Genomic DNA, 21602 nt, shown 5'->3' with positions numbered 1-21602 from the left:
GGTGTTCAGGGTACTGGATCCCGGTTGGATCCCAAAACCACCCTCTGAACCAAAGGTTGCTCTCTACCTTTTCCTTTACTAATAGTCTGAGGGTAACCCACATAACCCCTGGAGAGAACAGAGATGGTCCACCTGCAAAACCAGAAGAGGCTCCTGGCTACAACATTTTTGTCACTTTAAAACAGTCAAAGCCATAGTTGTGTTTAGAGAGGAGACTCCAGAAACAGAGTTTAAGATTAAATTTCAGTTTCAACTTTCTCACCCATGAAAGTAGGAAAATAACTTTCACAAAGAGTTCTTGTGAGAATTTGTTATGGTAACATACATAAAGAGCTGGGCAAAGTGACTGAAACAATGAAATTTCAGGCACACACAGTGAGATATTAAAATAAGGAAATGATAATGTCAGAATCTCTCAACTTAGTAATAATTCTAAAATATCTTTCTAGGTTTTTAGTTTTTACACAATATAAAGTTCCAAATGCATTTTTACATACTATCTTTCTAGCTGCCAGTGAGCTGAGGTTAAAACTAGAAAAAAAAATTATGCTTCAGGAACACAATTTTACCTCTTTTTTTCCAAAGTCGCCCCCAGGGTTCATGGTTGCTAAGATACGGAATTTTTTCCCAGCAGTCAACAGCTCTACCTCATTATCCTTGTCCTCTACACTGCCTTTTTCAGCTAATACCAGGCACTTTTCCATTTCAAGGACACTAAAAGACAGAAAAATTGGAGAATATAAGATTAGAAAAGACTTATGTATCCTTTGTATTTTGTGGTCTTCAAGTTCTTTTAAAAAGGAAGAAAGTTATCTCCTCTGCTGAGTTTTTACTTAACACTTTCCTAGCACGAATTTTAAAATAACTCATTATCCCAATTCCTGTGTAAGGGAATAATATTTCTGATCAAAAGAAAAAAAAAATCCCTTTGGCCACTTATGCCCCATTATGGCATTTGCTTTAAAAATGAGTATCTTGTATACGAATATTCATGGCAGCATTATTCACAAAAGTAGAAATAACCCAAATACCAGGCACCTGAATGGCTCAGTTGGTTAAGCAACTGCCTTTAGCTCAGGTCGTGATCCCAGAGTCCCTGAATCGAGTCCCACATTGGGCTCCCAGCTCCCTGGGGAGTCTGCTTCTCCCTCCGACCTTCTCCCCTCTCATGCTCTCTCTCACTGCCCCTCAAATAAATATCCTAAAAAAAATAAAAATAAAAATAAAAACACCAAACTTGGTAGAAATAACCCAAATACCATCAAGTGGTAAATGGATAAAAAATATGGTATATCTATACAATGGAATACTCTTAGGAATAAAAAGGAACATACTAACAGGCTACCACAAATGATGACCCTCAAAACAATGCAAAGTGCAAATGCAGAGAGACCATTTATATGCAATGTGCTAAAAAGACAATTTTTTTTTTAACAGAAAGTAATTTAGTAGTGACCTGGAGCAGGAGGTGGCATCAGAAATACACTGTAGAGGGGCGCCTGGGTGGCTCAGTGGGTTAAGCCTCTGCCTTCAGCTCAGGTCATGATCCCAGGGTCCTGGGATCGAGCCCCGCATCAGGCTCTCTGCTCAGCAGGGAGCCTGCTTCCCCCCTCCTCTCTCTGCCTGCTTCTCTGCCTACTTGTGATCTCTCTCTGTCAAATAAATAAAATCTTAAAAAAAAAAAAAAAAAAAGAAAAAGAAATACACTGTAGAGTGGCAGAAGGGTTCCTACTGGTATGGTGGAAAGGTAAAACTAGATTATGGTGCAAAACTCAGTAAATTTATTAAAACTTGTTGAATTATGCATTTAAAATGGATACACTTTATGGTATGTAAATTAAACTTCAAAAAAGAAAAACAGGGGCGCCTGGGTGGCTCAGTTGTTAAGCTTCTGCCTTCGGCTTAGTTCATGGTCCCAGGGTCCTGAGATTAAGCCCTGCGTTCGGCTCCCTGCTCAGAGGAAAACCTGCTGCTCCCTCTCCCTCTCCCACTCCTGCTTGTGTTCCCTCTCTCCCTATTTGTCAAATAAATAAATAGAATCTTTAAAAAAAAAAAAAAAAAAGAAAAATAGATACATCAAAAATCATATTAGTCCAAGATTTTGAGTTCATACAGCCTATAACATCTAGAATTCTGATTCTAGTTCTTTGAAGAATTTAGGTAATGGTCACATAAATTGCCCCAAAAAAGAGTTTTAACCTCGGTTCATTTGCTTTAGCCCGGCCATTCTACAGTCCCATCTTTCTGGTTACTGACAGGAAAAACTAGCCCTGTTAAACTATTCTGAGTGCTAAAACAAAACAAAACAACAACAACAACAAAAAACAGTAACTCATTATCATTTTCAAACATTTACCATGCACCTATGAAGAACATTACTGTGCAAAAAAGAATAGCTATAAAAACCAGACCAGTATTCCATATTCTGTGGAATATTATTTAACTATAAAAAGGACTGAAATCTTGCCATTTGCAACAATATGAATGAGCTAGAGGGTACAATGCTAAGTAAAATAAATCAAAGAAAAATACCATATGATTTCCCTTATATGTGGAATTTAAGAAACAAAATAAAGAAAAAAAGAGAACCACCAAGAAATCGATTCTTAACCATAAGGAAAAAACTTGATGGTTACCAGAGGGGAGATAGGTAGGGGGGATGGGTGAAATAGGTGAATGAGATTAAGAGCAGCCATATCATGAAGAGCATTCTGTAATGTACAGAACTATAGCATCACTGTATTATACATCTGAAACTAGTATCATGATATATGTTATATATCACATATATATGACATATGTTATATGTCACACACAGGGCAAACCTCTTACACATATACCTATTGAGTCTTTCCAGGACAGAGTCATCAGCCAGTGAGATCTCATCCAGGAGAAAAAAGCCATCTTCTTTCATGGCCAGAACAAGAGGACCATCGTGCCACTCAAAAAGTTTTGATGTATCAATTTCTTCCTACAATTCGGAAAAGAAGGTGTGAAATTAAAGAACAGGTGGCTCCACAAGACATTACACATGTAGGTAGGAGAGTCAGTGGTCATTCTGCAGAAAGTAAGGGTCTAAGAACAAGGAATAAAGCCTGTATAACAGGATGCTCAGGAAAGTCTCTGTAGACAAGTGAAAATCTAAAGATATGTATCAAATCTGGGATCAAAACTTCACCATGAATGAATTCCACAGTTGACACCTACACAAAGCCAACTGCAATTCTTCAAATGAAGGAACACATCATCATTCGCTACTGAACGAACCTTGTCCTTTGGCTTCTGTCTCACTGGCCGCAGCCCCCCCAGGAAGTCTGAAGTCTCCATGTGTAGGTGGCAGTTGACAGAATATAGTTTCTGATTTGCCAACCCTGCAAACACCTGACAGATTGTCGTTTTCCCACACCTGTTAAAGGGATACATACCAGATTAATAAGGACCATAAATTCCAAATATACATGCACAGCCACTCCAGTCAGCATAAGAAGGGAGCTCTGATAAGAGGCTCACTGCAGGAACAGACACTGCTGGCCAACACAGGACATCAGCATCCTCAGCTCAGGGCACCCTTCCCCAAAACACCAGCAACCTACAGTGTTTCTTATCCAAAAAAGCACACGCTGCCTGAATTCCATCCTTTTCTATTTCTACCAACCACCACCATCAAGGGATGGGAAAGAAACCTAATCCTTACAGACTTTTAAGAGACTGGAGCTCATCTGCTATTCTCTACAGATTTATAGAATGAACGGCACTATTAGGGGTGCCTGGGTGGCTCAGTGGGTTAAAGTCTCTGCCTTCAGCTCAGGTCATGATCCCAGCATCCTGGGATCGAGCCCCGAATTGGGCTCTCTGCTCAGCGGGGAGCCTGCTTCCCCCTCCTTCTCTCTGCCTACTTGTGATCTCTGTCTGTCAAATAAATAAATAAAATCTTTAAAAAGAAAAGAAAAAAAAAAAAAAGAATGAATGGCACTATTTAAAAGAATTACAAAGAAAAGAAAAACTCCAGTGATAATAATGCAAGAAATCATTCTTTTCTATATCACAAAGGTCTGAAGGAAGAAGAAAGCAAACGGTAATAGGTCTATTACATGAGCCTTACAAAAAGGGAGTGGGGGTGGGGAGATAAAAGAAAAAAAAGATTGCATTCCTGCTAATCCTTCACAGATAACTCAAGTACTCCTATGGAACTGAACTGAACCATCATCACAAGTTACTGTCACAGAAGCACAGGACTTTACCCAGTGTCTCCAACCAGCAGCACTGGTTCACCAAATTCCAGCGCCCTTCCCACCAGCATCGCCAGTCTCCGCATGCTCTCAGTCCACACAATGTGGCTGAAAGTAGACTCCAATGTGGATACCTGAGTGGACAATTTACCTATAAAACACAGAATAAAGATTTAGCTTCTAACAGGAGTACAGCTCAATTCATTTCCTCTGGGTATTTTGACCTACTCACTCAGTAATTTTAGGACATTTTCCTTGGAGAAGAGGGACTGAGGACACAATTTTTTCTTGAAATGTTTTTCAAGGACTTCTTGAATCACATCAATCTCCTCCTGCTTCCTGACTCGGCCTGCGAGAAGCATAAATCCTTAAAAAAAAAAAAAAAGGAATCATTAAGTGTTAAGTTATAATACCAAGGGATATAGAGATCATGGAGCAACAGCAACTCTTACTAGGTTCTGTGGAGAGGGTATCTAAAGAACTACTTCGGAAAATTGGGAGAACCTACTGCAACTAACCATATGCCTGCCCTGCACCCAGCAACATGACTTCCATGTTCTTACCCAAACACAAATGAACACATGTGCACCAAAAGACATGTAGGAATGTTCAGAGCAGTTATTTTCATAAGAGCTAGAAAGTGGAAATAACCCAAATTCCACCAACAAGAGAAAGATTAAACATTTATGGTATCTCCATACAATGGGTTATAACACAATAATAATTATACATAACAACATGGCTGAACCTCACTTTAGGCTGGATGAAAAAAAGTTAAACCCAAGGAGTACAGGAGCTGAAGCTCAAGCACAGGCAAAAATCAGTGTTGACAGAGGTCAGAGCAGTGGTTACCTCCAGGGGAGGTTAAGACTGGCAGAAACCATGAAAGAACCTTTTGAGGTACTGGAAAATATTTTATACTTTGGCCTAGGTGATGATTTATATGGTATACACATATGTAAAAAAAAAAAAGATATCTAGCTTATACATGAAAAAATAGAGCACTATATTCACTTTACTATGTTATACCCTGATTAAAGAGTTTTTTGTTTTTAAAAAAAAAAAACCTGTTCCTCCATCTATCTACTCTTTACCAGTAAAGAAAAAAAAATATACTCTCGTGGATTAGTTTTATTTACTCTCCTTATTAACCACTCCATTAATGAGTCATTAGTACCTTTCAAATCAGAAGACTCTGAAATGCTTTCTTTCCTATGGAGAAACATAAAAACTCTTCCGAGGGAATAAACCAGAATGAGCAATCATGAGTCTCAGATGACATAACTGCCTTTCCTCAGAACTATGATATTACCTGACCAACCTGTCAGTTTTCTTTTACTATTTTTTTTTAATATTTTTTAAATCTATTTGACACAGAGAGAGAGAGTACCCGCGCGTGAGCAAGCACAAGTAGGGGGAGGGGTAGAGGAACAAAGAGAAGACACGGGGCTCGATCCCAGGATCCTGGAATCATGACCTGAGCCAGATGCTTACCAACTGAGCCACTCAGGTGGCTCAACCTGACAGTTGTCTGTATAAGGCACAAACATGACTATCTATGATTGGTGAATTACAGATAAACAGTCCACAAAGACATCATCAACCCCCAGCCAAAACTCTTACATAGGCATTCTGCCCCTACTGATTCCTACATGGAGCCACCTGAAGCAAAAAGAAAACTGTAAAAACCCAAACATACTAGCACAGAGGCCTGCAGGAAAGAACCATTTTCTAAAGCATCTGGTACTTGAGGGAGAAAGACTATTTTTGAAATACTCAGTAAAATGTATATATTGACCACAATTTGGGGAAGATTTATTTTAATAAGAAGATTTGATGTTTGCCATAACTTCACGGTATGAGAGCATCCAACTGAAAGCATACCGTCGTTGGCTAAATGCTGCAGCCAGTCATACTCTTTCTCGGTCTGTTCAGCCAATCTGTATCTTTCAGCCCATCGAAACAGATCACGAAGGGTGATGAAGCCCTGTTTTCCAGCAAACACTGAAGAACTTCTGCGATAGGACTATTAAAATATCAAAACAAATGAAAAAGAGCAATGGCAAGCACACTGTACAACCTATATAAGATTTTTAATAAATTTATGCGCCCGTAAAAATGATTCATTCCACTAAGATTAATTTTTGAAAAAAGTAAATGGACTATAATCCTTTGAAGATAAATATTCAAACTCATGTGTAAAAATATAAATTCCAAAACACAACACCAAGAAAAAAAAGGAATTCCATTTCCTATACCATATATGTAAAAATTATGAATACAAATGATGGCAAACAGGCAGAAACATCAATCCCATAATGTAGGAACATAGCAGTAAGACTCCTAATTATTATTAGCTTTCTAGAAACTAAAAGTACATTAATTCTGATAAAAGACACTTTTAATGCCATAAAATGGAATACTCAAAAAAACAAACTGTAGCTTCGCAGAATTGACAAAGGAGAGACATAAAAAGGATATCTTTAGTTATGTCCATTCAAGGACTAGATCCATTTAAAAAACAAAAATTGCAGTTTGTCAAAGCCAAATTCCAATCTAAACAAAATGTTCCAAAATTATCCATAAGTACGGGACTGTTACCATATATGACTATGAGAAAAACTATAACATGATATCAAATTGTTCATTTATAAAACCAAAAAATTTATTAATGGAGTGCATTTTGATATCCTTACTCTGAGGATATTAAAAAAAAATGGATGGACTGCTCTGTCTAACTGAGAAGGCAATCAAATTTTAAACTTTGATCACAAAATCTAATCAGTATGTTCCATTTGGAACTAAGTGAGAGAGATGAAATACCTGAAGGTCCAGCATGACTTTAACCAACTTGCTACAGTAGGAGGGTGGCAAACTACAGCGCTTATGCAAGATTGTTTCCAACTCAGAACTAGGCAATTCATCAAAATGCAATTCCACAAACCGATTCCTGAAGGCTCTAGAAAGCACCTAGGAAACACACAGGGAAACAAACAAACAAACCATGATAAAAAGAGCCTCTCACCCAGTTTCCAAAATGGAGGCTCTGCTATTCACCATAAAAAGAAAAACCCATCAAAAGAAGTAAAAACATCTCAGTCTTACCAAGAAAAAATTATTTCTTGACGGGGCAACAAATGGGAGTAAGGGGCAAATGCTACACACCTTTCTGCCTCCATAAAGGCCTGGTGGATTCTGGGTAGCAAAAAGCATAAACCGAGGGTGAGCTTTAACAACTTCTTGTGTTTCTGTGATGAGCAATTCACGGTTATCATCCAGTAATCTGTTCAGTGCCTCTAACACATCAGTAGGGGCCAAATTTAATTCATCTAAAATAATCCAGTAGCCCTTTCTCATAGCATCAATGAGAACACCTTAGAAAAAATAACACTGAGGATTAGTGCCTAAATTAGTCCAAAGTTTTAAAAAATGTCATATGCAAATCAACCAAATCTAAACCATTGCATTTCAAAACAAATTACTCCCTGCAGCTAGTCATGGCCCCCAAATAATTTGTGATGTCAAAGATCAAGGAAGGACAATTTTCAACTAAAGTAATCATTTCACACAGAAGGAAAGCCAAGGCTGACAAATATCACATTTCCAAATTATTTTCCCCCTGCAGTCTAATTTCATTTAAATCACCACATTCTCATATCTATTCTTAGCTTCCCTCTGTTCAGTGCTCACCACATTTTTCTGAGTCTCTAGGAAATGAAGTAGCAGTTCAATTACCCTCTACAAAACTTGGTCATAGTCCTCTGTACAGCTGACAAGATCAGCAGGGCCCAAACAATGCTGGATCCCTAACCATCTTCCCTTAACCAGGGAGATCAGGGAGAAAGACAAACCAGCTATTATGGCAAAGGTTCGTGTGCCTCAATTGGAAAGGATGACGTTTACCTGGGGAAATGAGTTTAAAAGAATGAACACCTGGGGCGCTGGGGTGGCTCAGTGGGTTAAAGCCTCTGCCCTCGGCTTGGGTCTTGATCCCAGGGTCCTGGAATCGAGTCCCACATCAGGCTCCCTGCTCAGCGGGGAGCCTGCTTCCCCCTCTCTCTCTGCCTATCTCTCTACCTACTTGTGATCTCTCTCTCTGTCAAATAAATAAATAAAATCTTAAAAAAAAAAAAAAAAGAATGAACAACAATACTCATGGAATGAAATAATAATCCTACCTTCTTTAAACACAAGCTTCCCTGAAGAGTCAGATGTGTAACAACCAATGTACTCCTGAATATCCGTGTGTTCATGATTGTTAATACGCACACAATGATTACCAGAAGCTGCAGCCAGCCACCGGATAAGGCTTGTTTTACCAACTGATGTCTCTCCCTGAATCAACACTGGATAGGTTCTTGAAAAGATCAGCCAATAAAGCAATTTAAGGAAAAAAGAAACCGGAATTCAAGTAGTGTTAAAAAAGAATGTATCACTTATCACAGTAAAAAAACATGTTTATATGCCTATACACCACTAATGGAATGTTTCTAAAGCCCTGGGAAGTTTCTGTGTAAAAGGGGTTCCTCAGAAAATACTGAGGAAAGCAATCTCAACCTTTCTTGTAGTACTTGTGAGAAACAATAAATGGGACTAGCTGTTACTTAAATAATGGATGATAAGTATTCATCAGCAAAATACTGGAAAACAAGCTGGCCAAATAATCTGCATCTGTATTGCTTCCACCAAAAGGTGCAACTAGAAACAATGCTTTGTGCCAGGAGAAAAGTGCTGGCTCGAGAAGGTATTATTCACTCAGCCAACGAACAATAATAAAGCACTTTAAAAATTAAAGAAGTAAGACTAGAATGCCATCAATGCTTATGCTGGTGAAGCTTCAGAGAAATAAGAGAAAAGGTCCATATACCCTGCAGAAACCACTCGGACTATGTCTCTCAGGTTTAGCTTAACAGAAGATGTAAGAATGTAGGTCTCATCTATTGTAGGTTCCTTATCTCCCACTGAAATCCAGTATCCTTCGACCTGGATAAGCCGGCCTCCTTTTGGTTCTGGAATAGGCTGAAAGACAAAAATGTCAGAGAAATAACTGACAGTCCCATGATAACTATGACATTCTTTCAGAGAAGGGTGTAAAGAAGGAAAAGAGGTTATCACCAAGAATGCTGCCCCATTCTGGATGGTGAATCCAAAGTAATCCTAAGTCCCTAATAAGGTACTTTCTTCCTTAAGAGTTAAGGAATCCAAAAAAAAAAAAAAAAAGAGTTAAGGAATCAACATAAAAACAAGCCTGTTAGTTGGTAAACCACTTTCTTAGCATCTTTCACTCCCGTGTTATTCTAGAATTTCCTTTGTTAAACTGAAATGATAGTTGTGTTTAATAAGAAAAACAAATGCCCGACGATCAATCAGATGGGAAATGTGTACACAAACTACGGTGTAAGCGACAAAATACTATGTAACCATTAGAAACAATGTCACAGTGATCTCTGGTACAGACACAAAAATATAGGATATAGTGAGCCTAAGAAAGGAAGCTACAGAACAGTATTAACAGATGGTTCCTTTTAAATCATTTATATTAGATATATGTATTAGAATTTACCCTTGCTAAGTGAAATAAGTCAGTCAGGAAAAGACAAATACCATCTGATTTCACACATATGTGGAATTTAAGAAACAAAAATGGAACAAAGAAAAAAAAAAGACAAACCAAAAAACAGACTCAACAATAGAGAATAAACTGATGGTTACCAGAGGGAAGGTGGGTGCGGAGACTGTCAAACAAGCGATGGGGATTAAGAGTACACTTAACTTCAGCAACTAGTAACATACAGATTTGTTGAATCACTATATTGTTGCATATGTGAAACTAATGTAACAATGAATATTAAATATACTGGAATTAAAATAAATAAGAAAGAATTTGCTTTGATAAATCTATACACACACTGTCATAATTTGAATACATAACAAAATACATATATAATGTAGGTGGAAAGGCATAAGGTTTAAATCTCTAAAGAGTGGGGGTAGGATTATTGGGAATTTTCACCATCTAAGACACCACCTAATGTTTTGGAACAAATGGATTACTTTTATAATTAGAAACAAGTTTTGTTTAAAGAAAAAAAAAGAAATTTTGATAATTCAGCCTTTCACTTATGTTAAGTCAAGATACCAAACAACATACCTGCTTCAGCAGACTTTTTACATTGCCAGAGACAATGTGTTGACAAATGAGTTTCTGAACTATTGGGTGTGATGCTCTGTCAAGCTGTGTTAAGAAACCCAAACAAAATCCCTAGGAAAAAAACCAAATACGCATAAAACTAATTACCCTTCTGCAATAACAAGTCAACTTATTTCAGGAATAAAATTGAACCTCTCGGGTGGTGCTGGTTCCCAGAACAACTTTTAAATGTGATATGATGGTAGAAAAAGAGCAGGGTCACTCTGGTATGTTCTGGGCTGTGCTGACTAAATGGAACACACAGGCAAACCTGGCATTTGCATCACCACTCCCTCCCATCCAATAGTGAGCCCATCCACCAACCTCCCCTTCAAGAACAGACTTTAGAAAGACCTCATAGAGCGAGCGCTGGATGTTGCTACATGGATTGGAAGCTGCAAATCGCAGAGCTCTGCAAAGAGTCCGAAGGCTGTAGTGAGGTCTATGGCCAGTTCCATCCACCAATTTTGTCCCAGAGTCTTTCCGTAGAGCTGTGTACAAGCTACAAAAAGGACAGAGTTCAAATGACTTTGTTAACTAATAAGCATTCACTATTTTGCCATTATTCCCATTTTTTACACAAGGTCCAAAAGCCATGTTTTTAAAAAAGATTTTATTTATTTATTTGATAGAGACACAGTGAGAGACAGAACACAAGCAGAGGGGCAGTGGGAGAGGGAGAAGCAGGCCTCCCGCTGAGCAGGGAGCCCGATGTGAGGCGGCATCCCTGGACCCCAGGACCCCAGGATCATGAGCTGAGCTGAAGGCAGACACTTAACAACTGAGCCACCCAGGCGCCCTGTCATTTTTATAGAATTAGATAGTTAAGCTGACATATGATTTCCTAGAGCATTCATCAAAACCTCTCAGACATTCTCTTTTGAATCTATTTTTCAGGGCTTCCCGCTTAGCGGGGAGTCTGCTCCTCCCTCTGCCCCTCCTTTCTCTGTCTCTCGCTCTCAAATAGATAAAATCTTTTTTTAAAAGAATTTAGTTTTCATACACTCAGCTCTTTTAAAAGAAGGATCTATCAATTTCCTTTAGGACGAAAAGAGCAGAGAGGTGAAAAACATCAGATTCTTTTTTTTTTCTTTAAAGATTTTATTTATCTATTTGACAGAGATCACAAATAGGCAGAGAGGCAGGCAGAGAGAGAGGAGGAAGCAGGCTCCCTGCTGAGCAGAGTGCCCGACTCAGGGCTCCATCTCAGGATCCCGGGACCATGACCCGAGCTGAAGGCAGAGGCCTCAACACACGAGCCACCTAGGTGCCCCAAAACATCAGATTCTTAACAAAAGACAGTAAGATAGGAGAAGCCCTTAGTAAGAATATACAGAGTCCAGGGGTGGCTCGGTTGGATAAGCATCCAACTGTTGATTTTGGCTCAGGTCATGATCTCAGGGTGGTGGAATCAAGCCCCGTATCAGGGTCTGTGCTCAGAGGGAATACGCCTTGAAATCTCTCTTCCTCCTCCTCTACCCCTCCAACCCCCATCCCCACGCACTCTAAAATAAATCTTTAAAAAAAATACACACACACACACACAAACACACACACACACACACACAGAGTCTAAACACAGTGTTCCAAAGTCTGCTCCAATATAATAGGGAAATAAAGTTCTGGTGTAATCTAATACTTACAGAGAAGCACACAGAACAAAATCATGGTATTTGAAAGGTCATAGGTATGGCCATAATCAACAATGACAAAATGTTACACGGTATGAAAATATGGTGACTGTTACTGTTACCATTACCACACTTTAGTAATCTAGAAGATGACAAGACGAAATAAGCTTCAGACTTAAACATGAAATGCAAGAAATTTAATACTTCCTTAAATTCATGATCACACAAAATCAAGAGTAACCGAATGTGAGGGGCACCTGGTTGGTTCAGTGGGTTAAAGCCTCTGCCTTCAGCTCAGGTCATGATCTCAGGGTCCTGGGATGGAGCCCCACATCAGGCTCTCTGCTCAGCAGGGAGCCTGCTTCCTCCTCTCTCCCTCTCTGCCTGCCTCTCTGCCTACTTGTGATCTCTGTCTGTCAAATAAATAAAATCTTTAAAAAAAAAAAAAAGAATAACCAAATGTGTGTCACAGATGAAATCCAAGTTCTTGCCCAAATAATAAGATTTGACTTGCCTCTTTGCAATCCTGCTACACGTTCTTTCTTTTCTTTTCTTTTTTTAAGGATTTTATTTATTTATTTGAAAGAGAGACAGAGAGAGAGAGAGCATGAGAGGGGAGAAGGTCAGAGGGAGAAAGAGACTCCCCATGGAGCTGGAGCCTGATGTGGGACTCGATCCCGGGACTCCAGGATCATCACCTGAGCCGAAGGCAGTGGCTTAACCAACTGAGCCAGCCAGGTGCCCCCACGTTCTTTCTTTTGTAGAAAGAATCTACATTCTAGGAATGGGTTATTACAAATGGAACACTTACTACTTATACTATGGCATTTTTTAAGAGTCTCTGCTTTATCTAGTCTGTTTTAAATTCTGCTTTTAAATTTTAACCACACATATTTATACTTTTGTCCAAACATTCTTGGCTAACAAAAGTGTTCTAATTTTAGGATGTGGTATTGGTAAACCATTCCAAAGCATTTTTAAAAATGCCTTCTTAACTATTCTATTTAAAACAGGGCTCCAAAAAAAAAAATAAAAATAAAAATAAAAAAATAAAAATAAAAAAAATAAATAAATAAAACAGGGCTCCAACTGGGGCTCCTGGATGGCTCAGTTGAATGCCTGACTTCAGCTCATGATCCCAGGGTCCTGGGATCAAGTCCTGCATCAGGCTCCCTGCTCAGTGGGGAGTCTGCTTCTCCCCTTACCTCTCTCCTTGCCTGTGCTCTCTCTCCCTCCTTGTTCCCTCTCTCAAATAAATAAAATCTTTAAAAAAAAAAAAAGGCTTTAAGCCTGTATTTTCTAATCCCCATTTTGCTTTATGTGTTATTTTCCTATACTTACCATAACCTAAAATTATGTTTCTCCTGCTTTCCGTGACAATAGCGCTCTTGCAAACATGGTGAACATTCCTAAAACCCACCAGAATTTCTGTAAGATGTATGACAAGCACTAACCCCACAAAGTGACAGTGTACAAGAAAGGTAAAGATTCTCCTTATGCACAGGGAAAGCAGCATTATGAAATGAAGCAGAGTGGCTATGTCGATTTTCTGAAAAAAGGCTAAAACTACAAAAAAGATTGTGGTGAGGCTTGAATGTGTTGAGCCCAACTGCAGATCTAAGAGAATGCTGGCTATTAAAGGATGTAAGCATTTTGAACCGGGAGATAAAAAGAGAAAGGGCCAAGTGATCCAAGGGCCAAGATTCCTTTTTTTTTTTTTAAGTTTATTTATTTATTTATTTGTCAGAGATAGAGAGAGAGAGAGAGCACAGGCAGACAGAATGGCAGGCAGAGGCAGAGGGAGAAGCAGGCTCCCTGCTGAGCAAGGACTCGATGTGGGACTCGATCCCAGGACGCTGGGATCATGACCTGAGCCGAAGGCAGCCACCCAACCAACTGAGCCACCCAGGCATCCCCATATTTTGTTGTTTTCTGAAGACAATAAAATCTTGAGGTTATAGTCACTTCAAAAAAATTATAGTGTTTATCTCCTTACTTATTGGTTATCTTCACCTCTTAAATTTTTAAAAGCTCCATGAGGAGATTATTTATATTTATTTTATTTATAGCGTATCCCTAGCACCTTGGCAACTCAATAATTATTTGAACAAAAAAAGGGTAACAAACCACAAAATGCGAAGTAAAACATTAATATGATCCCATTTCAGAAGCTTGTATAGTTCTTTCTACACAACACAGACAAAACTGACTAACTGAAGTGCCCAGAATGACAGAATTCGTTTTTGACACAGCCCGTGCTAGAATTCAGGTTGTCTGATATAAGACTGTGCCCTTTCCACATGGCATAAGAAACAAAAACAGAAACGGAAACAGAGGCTCAAGAAGGATGCCTGGCACAGGACATGAACAGACATTTCTGCAAAGAAGACATCCACATGACCAACAAACACATGAAAAAGCATTCCACATCACTAGGCCTCAAGAAACTACAAATCAAAACCACAATGAGATACCACCTCACACCAGTCAGAAGGGCTAAAATCAACAAGTCAGGAAACGACAGATATTGGCGAGGATGCGGAGAAAGGGGAACCATCCTACACTGTTGGTGGGAATGCAAGCTGGTGCAACCACTCTGGAAAACAGCATGGAGGTTCCTCAAAAAGCTGAAAAGAGAGCTACTATGACCCAGCAATCACACTACTGGGTACTTACCCTAAAGATACAAATGTAGTGATCCGAAGGGGCACATGCACCCGAATGTTTATAGCAGCAATGTCCACAATAGCCAAACTATGGAAAGAATCTAGATGTCCATCAACAGATGAATGAATAAAGAAGTGGTATATATATACAATGGAATCCTATGCAGCCATCGAAAGAAAGGAAATCTTGCCATTTGCAACGATGTGGATGGAACTAGAGGTTATTATGCTGAGTGAAATAAGTCAATCAGAGAAAGACAATTATCATATGCTCTCCCTGATATGAGGAATTTGAGAGGCAACATTGGGGGTTAAGGGGGGTAGGGAAGGAAAAAATGAAACAAGATGGTATCAGGAGGGAGACAAACCATAGGAGACTCTTAATCTCACAAAACAAACTGAGGGTTGCTGCAGTGCGAGGAGAGGGGGAGAGGGTGGTTGGGTTATGGACATTGGGGAGGGTATGTGCTATGGTGAGTGCTGTGAAATGTGTAAGCCTGACGATTCACAGACCTATAGCCCTGGGGCTAATAATACATTATATGTTAATTTAAAAAAAAAAACTAAATAAATAAATAAATGGCAGATATTTTAAAAAAAAAAAAAAAGAAGTATGCCTGGGTGGCTCAGTCAGTTAAGCATCTGCCTTTGGCTCAGGTCATGATCCCAGGGTCCTGGGATCGAGTCCTGCATAAGGCTCCTTGCTCAGAGGGAGCCTGCCTCTCCCCTGCTTGTGGGGACACACACTCTGACAAATAAATAAAATCTTTCAAAAATAAATAAAATGCTTTGCAGTTTAGAAAATGCATTCTTATAAGGAAGGAAGGAAGGATGGAAGGGAGGAAGGGAGGGAGGAAGGAAAAAAAGAAAGAAAGAAAAGGCAAGGCTCAAGAAAGCAGCAAGCCACATGGCCAATTGGTACTTTATTCAGCTAAGCCTCAATTAATTCTAAACCCTAGTCACTCACTGTATCAACCTCTTCCTCCCTGCATCCCACATAACCAACACACAAATTGCAAAAAGTAAGATTTCATCAAGACAGAGCAAAATAGGGTGAGCCTGGTGGTGGGTATTAAGGAGGACATTTATTGCATGGAGCACTGGTGTGGTATATAAACAATGAACCTTGGCACACTAAAAAAATAAAATGAAATTAAAAAAATAAAAAATGAAAATACAAGTCATTTACATTCTGGGGATGTAAACTCCTAGCTATGAATACAGAAGTAATTAGGAGAGCATTATCTAATTGTTTACATATTCTCATTGGTGATAATTCTTAAGCTTTCAATGTAGCTTCATTAGGAAAATCCATGGGAGTTCCTACTTTAAAATAGAAACCTTAATGATAATCCTTCTCCAGTCAGAAGCAAAAAGGAATAATACATGTGCATTAGGCACACATGTTCAGGTGAAAAGTTTATGAAGAGAAACCAAAGAGAACCTACTTGATGATTCCTTGCACTGTGGTCTTATTCACACTCAGTCCTTTCAGATAATCCACAATAAGAATTTGTAAATCTTCTTTACTTTCCAATTCTTCTACATAAAGTTCTGTGAACCTGTAAGACAATGATTATTAAATAATAACTTTTTAGGAAGTTAATATAGCTATTCTGACAAAAGCTGTAAGACAATGATTATTAAATAATAACTTTTTAGGAAGTTAATATAGCTATTCTGACAATAGCTATTCTGACACAGGGGCGCCAGGCTGGCTCAGTGGGTTGAGCCTCTGCCTTCGGCTCAGGTCATGATCTCGGGGTCCTGGGATCAAGCCCCGCATTGGGTTCTCCGCTCAGTGGGGAGCCTGCTTCACCCCCCACTCTGCCTGCCTCTCTGCCTGCTTGTGATCTCTGTCAAATAAATAAATAAAATCTTAAAAAAACCACACACACACACACAAGGGGCGCCTGGGTGACTCAGTCAGTTAAGCATCTGCCTTTGGCTCGGGTCATGATCCCAGGGTCTTGAGATCAAACCCATCATCCCCTCACCAAGTTCCCTGCTCAGTGGGGAGCCGGCTTTTCCCCTCTTCCTCTGCCTCTCCGCCCTGGCTTGTTTTCTCTTTCTCTCTTTTCCTCTCCCTCTCTCTCACAAGTGTGCGCTCAAATAAAATCTTTAAAAAAAATACAAAACACAAGAAATTATATAAACTCATTTTAATTGCTTATAAAATATGAAAGCCTTTCATCTAGATAAAAACTGACCATAATGAAATAAAAGAAGACATTTATTCTTACTTTCGGAGGTGTTATTATAACAGCATGTGACAAAAAAAAATACGCAACAAAAAGCACCCTCATCATCAAAAATAAAATCATCAGTGCAAAGAAAATACAATGCCTCTAATTTATAAAATTTCCCTAAAAAGGTTTTTTTTTTTAATATTTTATTTATTTATTTGACAGAGAGAGAGATCACAGGTAGGCAGAGAGGCAGACAGAGAGAGAGAGGAGGGAGCAGGCTCCCCGCGGAGCAGAGAGCCCGATGCGGGGCTCGATCCCAGGACCCTGAGATCATGACCTGAGCCGAAGGCAGCAGCTTTAACCCACTGAGCCACCCAGGCGCCCCCCTAAAAAGGTTTTATTAAGGTTTTATTACTCTTGTAATGCGGGGGTAGGAATCTTAAAATATTTTAGCACTATTTTAAAACTCAACATTCAACAAAAGGTCACCAACAAAAATAAGATCATTATCTTTTTCCAAATGCTACAAACATAAAATACCAACAAAATACCTTGTTGGTGTCAGTCAGTGTTTAATGAACACTGAAAATTAAAAGGCCTTTCAGAAACCACTGGCCTCATCCAAGAGGATTCAGTTCCTAAAATGCATTTATACTGTTAAATGTTATACTGTTTTATCAGTATGTGAAGGTTTTTCTGGTAGCTATAAGGTTATTTGAAGGAGGAAAAAACAATTTTCTATAATATCTGTGAGCCATTAAGTGTCATACAAACAACCCAAAGGAAGAAACTCTCCTGTTCTGGAGTCCTCTGTAGTCCTACCACCTAGAAAAAGTAGAGGAATATGACAAATAAGGAAGGATTCCTCTTATCAGAGATCAAGAAATTTCAAGCATTGTTATGAGGTTTGGTTATGTTAATATTACCAATCAATCAATAAAGAGAACTTTAAAAAAAAAAAAGAAAGAAAGAAAGAAAGAAAGAAATCCCCAGGAATCAGGCCATGTCCCCTCACCTGTTTCTTATTCCTGGTGGGAGATTTCTTTTGCCCACATCTGTTGCTGGGTTCATGCACGCAAATAAACGGAAGTCAGGATGCCGAGCCAGTGGTTCTGTTAGGAGAAAATCATAAATTCTCAACTGGTAATAGCAAGTGATCAACCACAGGTGCCTGGGGAAGACTATCTAACACCACAGAACCTCAGGCCGGGAAACCCTGCCTCAGACTCAGCAGCGCTGGTGCTGGCTGCTCAAACCATCCTTACTTTTCCTGAAACCCCACTGAAACCAATTTCCAGACCTATGTACCAACTTATACTCCCCTTCCACTATCTTTGAAGGTATGGTTGTTCATTATTATTTATGTTTTATTACCTATTCACCAGCATAATTTTGTCACTCAATGTGCATGTCTATTACTTAGTACCCAAATAATTTAAATTCTTATTCCTTGCATTCCCCATGCCACCTAATTTAGCAGAAAATTAGTACTATGGAATGAACACTGGGAGGACTACATAATCTACCTAACCAAAAGAATCTTACTCTAAAAAGGCCAAAAGTCCTGGGACCAAGTCAGCCTTAATGGGATCAAGTGGTACCTGTGTCTCCTCGATCCAGCAATACCAGGGAGCCAGAGGAGCCTTCAAGTAAACCACTGAGACATTCTAATGTTTCTGGAGCAGCCAGATTAATCTCATCCAACAAGATCCACTCTCCTTTCTTTATGGCTTGAGCTAGCGTACCCTAAAAGAAGAGAAAGTAAACTGTTAAAAATCCATTGCGAATAAGGATACACTCACAAAGAGCAGTTACATAAGCAGGGTTAGAAACAAGAAGTGAGGGGCGCCTGGGTAGCTCAGTCGGTTAAGTGGCTGCCTTTGGCTCAGGTCGTGATCAGGATCCTGGGATCGAGTCCCACATCAGGCTCCCTGTTCAGCAGAGAGCCTGCTTCTCCCTCTCCCTCTGCCTGCCACTCTGCCTACTTGTGCTCACTATCTCTCTGTCAAATAAATAAATAAAATCTTAAAAAAAAGAAAAGAAAGAAACAAGAAGTGAGCTCAAACCTTTTGTGCTTGATGAGCTTTCACCCTAAATGCAAATGGCCACCAGCTTGTAGTAAGAGCTAAGGCCAAGTCAACCATTTTTAAATGTCCAGAGGGGCAAGGAAGTATCTTTGAGCCTAACAGAGTGGTGCAACAAACTAAATTATCTCAGTAGCTAGACAGTCAGGTAACTAACAACTTACAATGTAGTCCGACGTTTATCAGTACCCGAATGGTTATTAAAAGCACCCAAAATAAATACAGGGTCAGGTGAGTAGTATGCAAAGGGGAGATAAAAGACTAAATCAGGAGACTGCAGTTGTTGTAATACATGGTCTTTCACATTTGCTGGAGAATAGCAAAATAAATCTTTCCTCCTCTTCACTGATTTAGCTCTTCAAATTCTATTTCCGAGAGCACTGAAAAATAAATCTTATAATCCACTCACTGACATATCAAATTGTTTTATTATTAAGTGGCTTTATACTTATGCTTTCATGATGATCCTACCAGAAGCTTCTAAAAATTTAATTGAAAACAATAAAACAGAACAAATGTATTGAACTCCAGCGTAATGCCAAGTCATGAAATAGGTATAAACCCAATTTTGAGAGCACTTGACATCCTAACTGGTTATTTTAAAAATAATCCTATTAACATTAAGCACTGATAACCAATTTCCCACAAGGATGTACACGATCAAAACAAGATCAAACAAGAGTCCTACCTCCTTTTATGGTGTAAAGTATGTCACAGAAACAATTTTTTTAAAAATAAGAATTAAAAAAACTTAAGTCATGAAAATTTAATTGAGCCGGTTCTTCCCAGACCTCAAGTGAATAGATCCAAATCTATACCCTGCCCTCAAAACTCTCGTCATGCAACAGAGTTCACTAGTTGTCCTCACCTGCAACTTTAAAAATAACGGTGCTCATCAAGGCTTTATAATTTCTATAAAGGACATTTTCCAGAAATCATTCCCCTGAAGCACTATTTCATTAGTGTTTAAGTCTTAAACACCAAGCACTAAAAATATCAACATAAAGAGAATACAAAATAGTAGCCAGCCTAAACTTGTATTTTGTATCAAATCAACATTCTTTTAACCTAAATAAATGAACCAAAATACCTCTACAAATGCAAACAATAGAGCATTTTCAGTCATTTTCATCTGTTGTTGAGCATGGTTGAGTCTAAGACCAAATGCTTCCCACTTCTCTTTTAGGAGTAACCCTAGAAAAGAATAAGGACGAGAACTTAACATACATATTAGGTTGTAATACATAAAACTTAAACACAAACAAAAAAAATAACAAAACTCACCTAAAAATCAAAGATCTTAGATACAGAAAAAAATAAATCCAAGTACTTATATAATGATATACGCCAGCCACTATAGTAATCAGTTCATCTCTGTGCATGTGTACATTAGTTAATTCTTTCACCTCTCACCACAGCCCTTTGAAGTAGGTACCCTTAGCCCCATTTTATGGGTGAGGAAGGACAGAGAAGATAACTAAGCTACCAAAAGCCCTTTGGCTGTAGAATCCAGCTTTTTGGAAACAACTTATTTTCTAAGGAAATACGACTTATTGACCAATAAGTTGTACTTGTTCATCAACATTACCAACCATGTTTTTATGGAAATCATGGCTAGAATCACAAAAGCAGCAATTCTTATGAATCGGTCGTCTTTGCCCTACGTCCTAGAAAGCTCCAATCTGTACGGCTTCATTCTTCCCCACACTCCTCTGCTAACTCTGTAAGGGAATCCGAGTTTGTCTGCCCTATGCACAGCGAAGTCAATCACAGAGACACCGAGTGTGCAGCAAGGATTTACTTAAGAGGCAGCAGAATGAGGAGACTCAGGACAAGCAAGCCTCAAATCCGCCCTTCCCAAAGAAAGTCAGGGATACTTACAGGCAAGTGAAAACAAGTCTGGGTAAAATGCTGCATCTGCAGTTTTTGTCTGCAGCTGCACCTATTATTCGCCCCCTCAGCCCCCTGGTTACCAGTTTCAATCCCCACTGTCTTTTTTTTTCCTAAGATTTGGTTTATTTATTTATTTGAGAAAGAGCAAGAGTAAGAGAATATAAGCAGGGGGAATAGCAGAGGGAGAAGCAGACTCCTCACTGAACAGGGAGCCCAACACGGGGTTCAATCCCAGGACCCTATCCCAGCACCGTGGGATCACGACCTGAAGCAAAGGCAGGTGCTTACCCGACTAAGCCACCCAGAAGCCTGCCCCCAACTGTCTTTTGATCATGATTCATTCTTGAGGGAACTGGGATGACAAGAGTTCTAGCTACTTTCTGCTGAAACAGGGTGCAATTTGGGGGTTTGAAGAATCAAACAACTTCATGCCTTCTTGGAAATATTCCCTTGTACTTGGCTTAACATGTATATTCTGCTTGACCAAAACAGCAGTTTCTTCTTTGGTTGTTTTGGAGCAACACTGGAAAGCTGACATACCCAGCAACTAGACAAGCTACTAGAAGTGCTGAAGTCCTTTATCTCCATGCAGCAAATAAACTTCATCAAGAAGAAGGAGTTTTACAATTTGGGAAAGAGTTGTATACCTAACACTGTTTTTCATTAGCTTCACAAATTTTTACCTAGTTTAATTTTATGATCTTAAAGGTATCAAAAACT

General features: G+C 39.1%; 1 protein-coding gene and 1 pseudogene across 2 annotated transcripts in view; one reads left to right on the top strand and one right to left on the bottom strand.

Annotated features, from left to right (window-relative positions):
* Window positions 1-21602, bottom strand: part of MDN1 (midasin AAA ATPase 1) — a 172830-nt gene that overhangs the window by 96886 nt on the left and 54342 nt on the right. Inside the window, exons 17-32 of the mRNA XM_080806492.1 lie at window positions 20080-20183; window positions 18507-18651; window positions 17921-18017; window positions 16165-16278; window positions 10774-10921; window positions 10381-10491; window positions 9097-9248; window positions 8408-8586; window positions 7395-7603; window positions 7053-7199; window positions 6114-6255; window positions 4462-4596; window positions 4242-4380; window positions 3268-3406; window positions 2841-2971; window positions 570-714 (exon numbers count right to left, since the gene is read on the bottom strand). Coding sequence (XP_080662618.1) covers window positions 570-714; window positions 2841-2971; window positions 3268-3406; window positions 4242-4380; window positions 4462-4596; window positions 6114-6255; window positions 7053-7199; window positions 7395-7603; window positions 8408-8586; window positions 9097-9248; window positions 10381-10491; window positions 10774-10921; window positions 16165-16278; window positions 17921-18017; window positions 18507-18651; window positions 20080-20183 — 2237 coding nt within the window. The remainder of the gene's footprint in view (window positions 1-569; window positions 715-2840; window positions 2972-3267; window positions 3407-4241; window positions 4381-4461; window positions 4597-6113; window positions 6256-7052; window positions 7200-7394; window positions 7604-8407; window positions 8587-9096; window positions 9249-10380; window positions 10492-10773; window positions 10922-16164; window positions 16279-17920; window positions 18018-18506; window positions 18652-20079; window positions 20184-21602) is intronic.
* On the top strand, window positions 13447-14312 carry LOC308345099 (large ribosomal subunit protein eL42-like; annotated as a pseudogene). The gene is made up of 2 exons: window positions 13447-13746; window positions 14303-14312. The product of its transcript is annotated as a large ribosomal subunit protein eL42-like (transcript).

The sequence above is a fragment of the Martes martes genome (genome assembly GCF_963455335.1).
Source record: "Martes martes genome assembly, chromosome: 6".
In the NCBI taxonomy this organism is placed as follows: domain Eukaryota; kingdom Metazoa; phylum Chordata; class Mammalia; order Carnivora; family Mustelidae; genus Martes; species Martes martes.
This window is presented reverse-complemented; position numbering and strand designations above follow the sequence as displayed.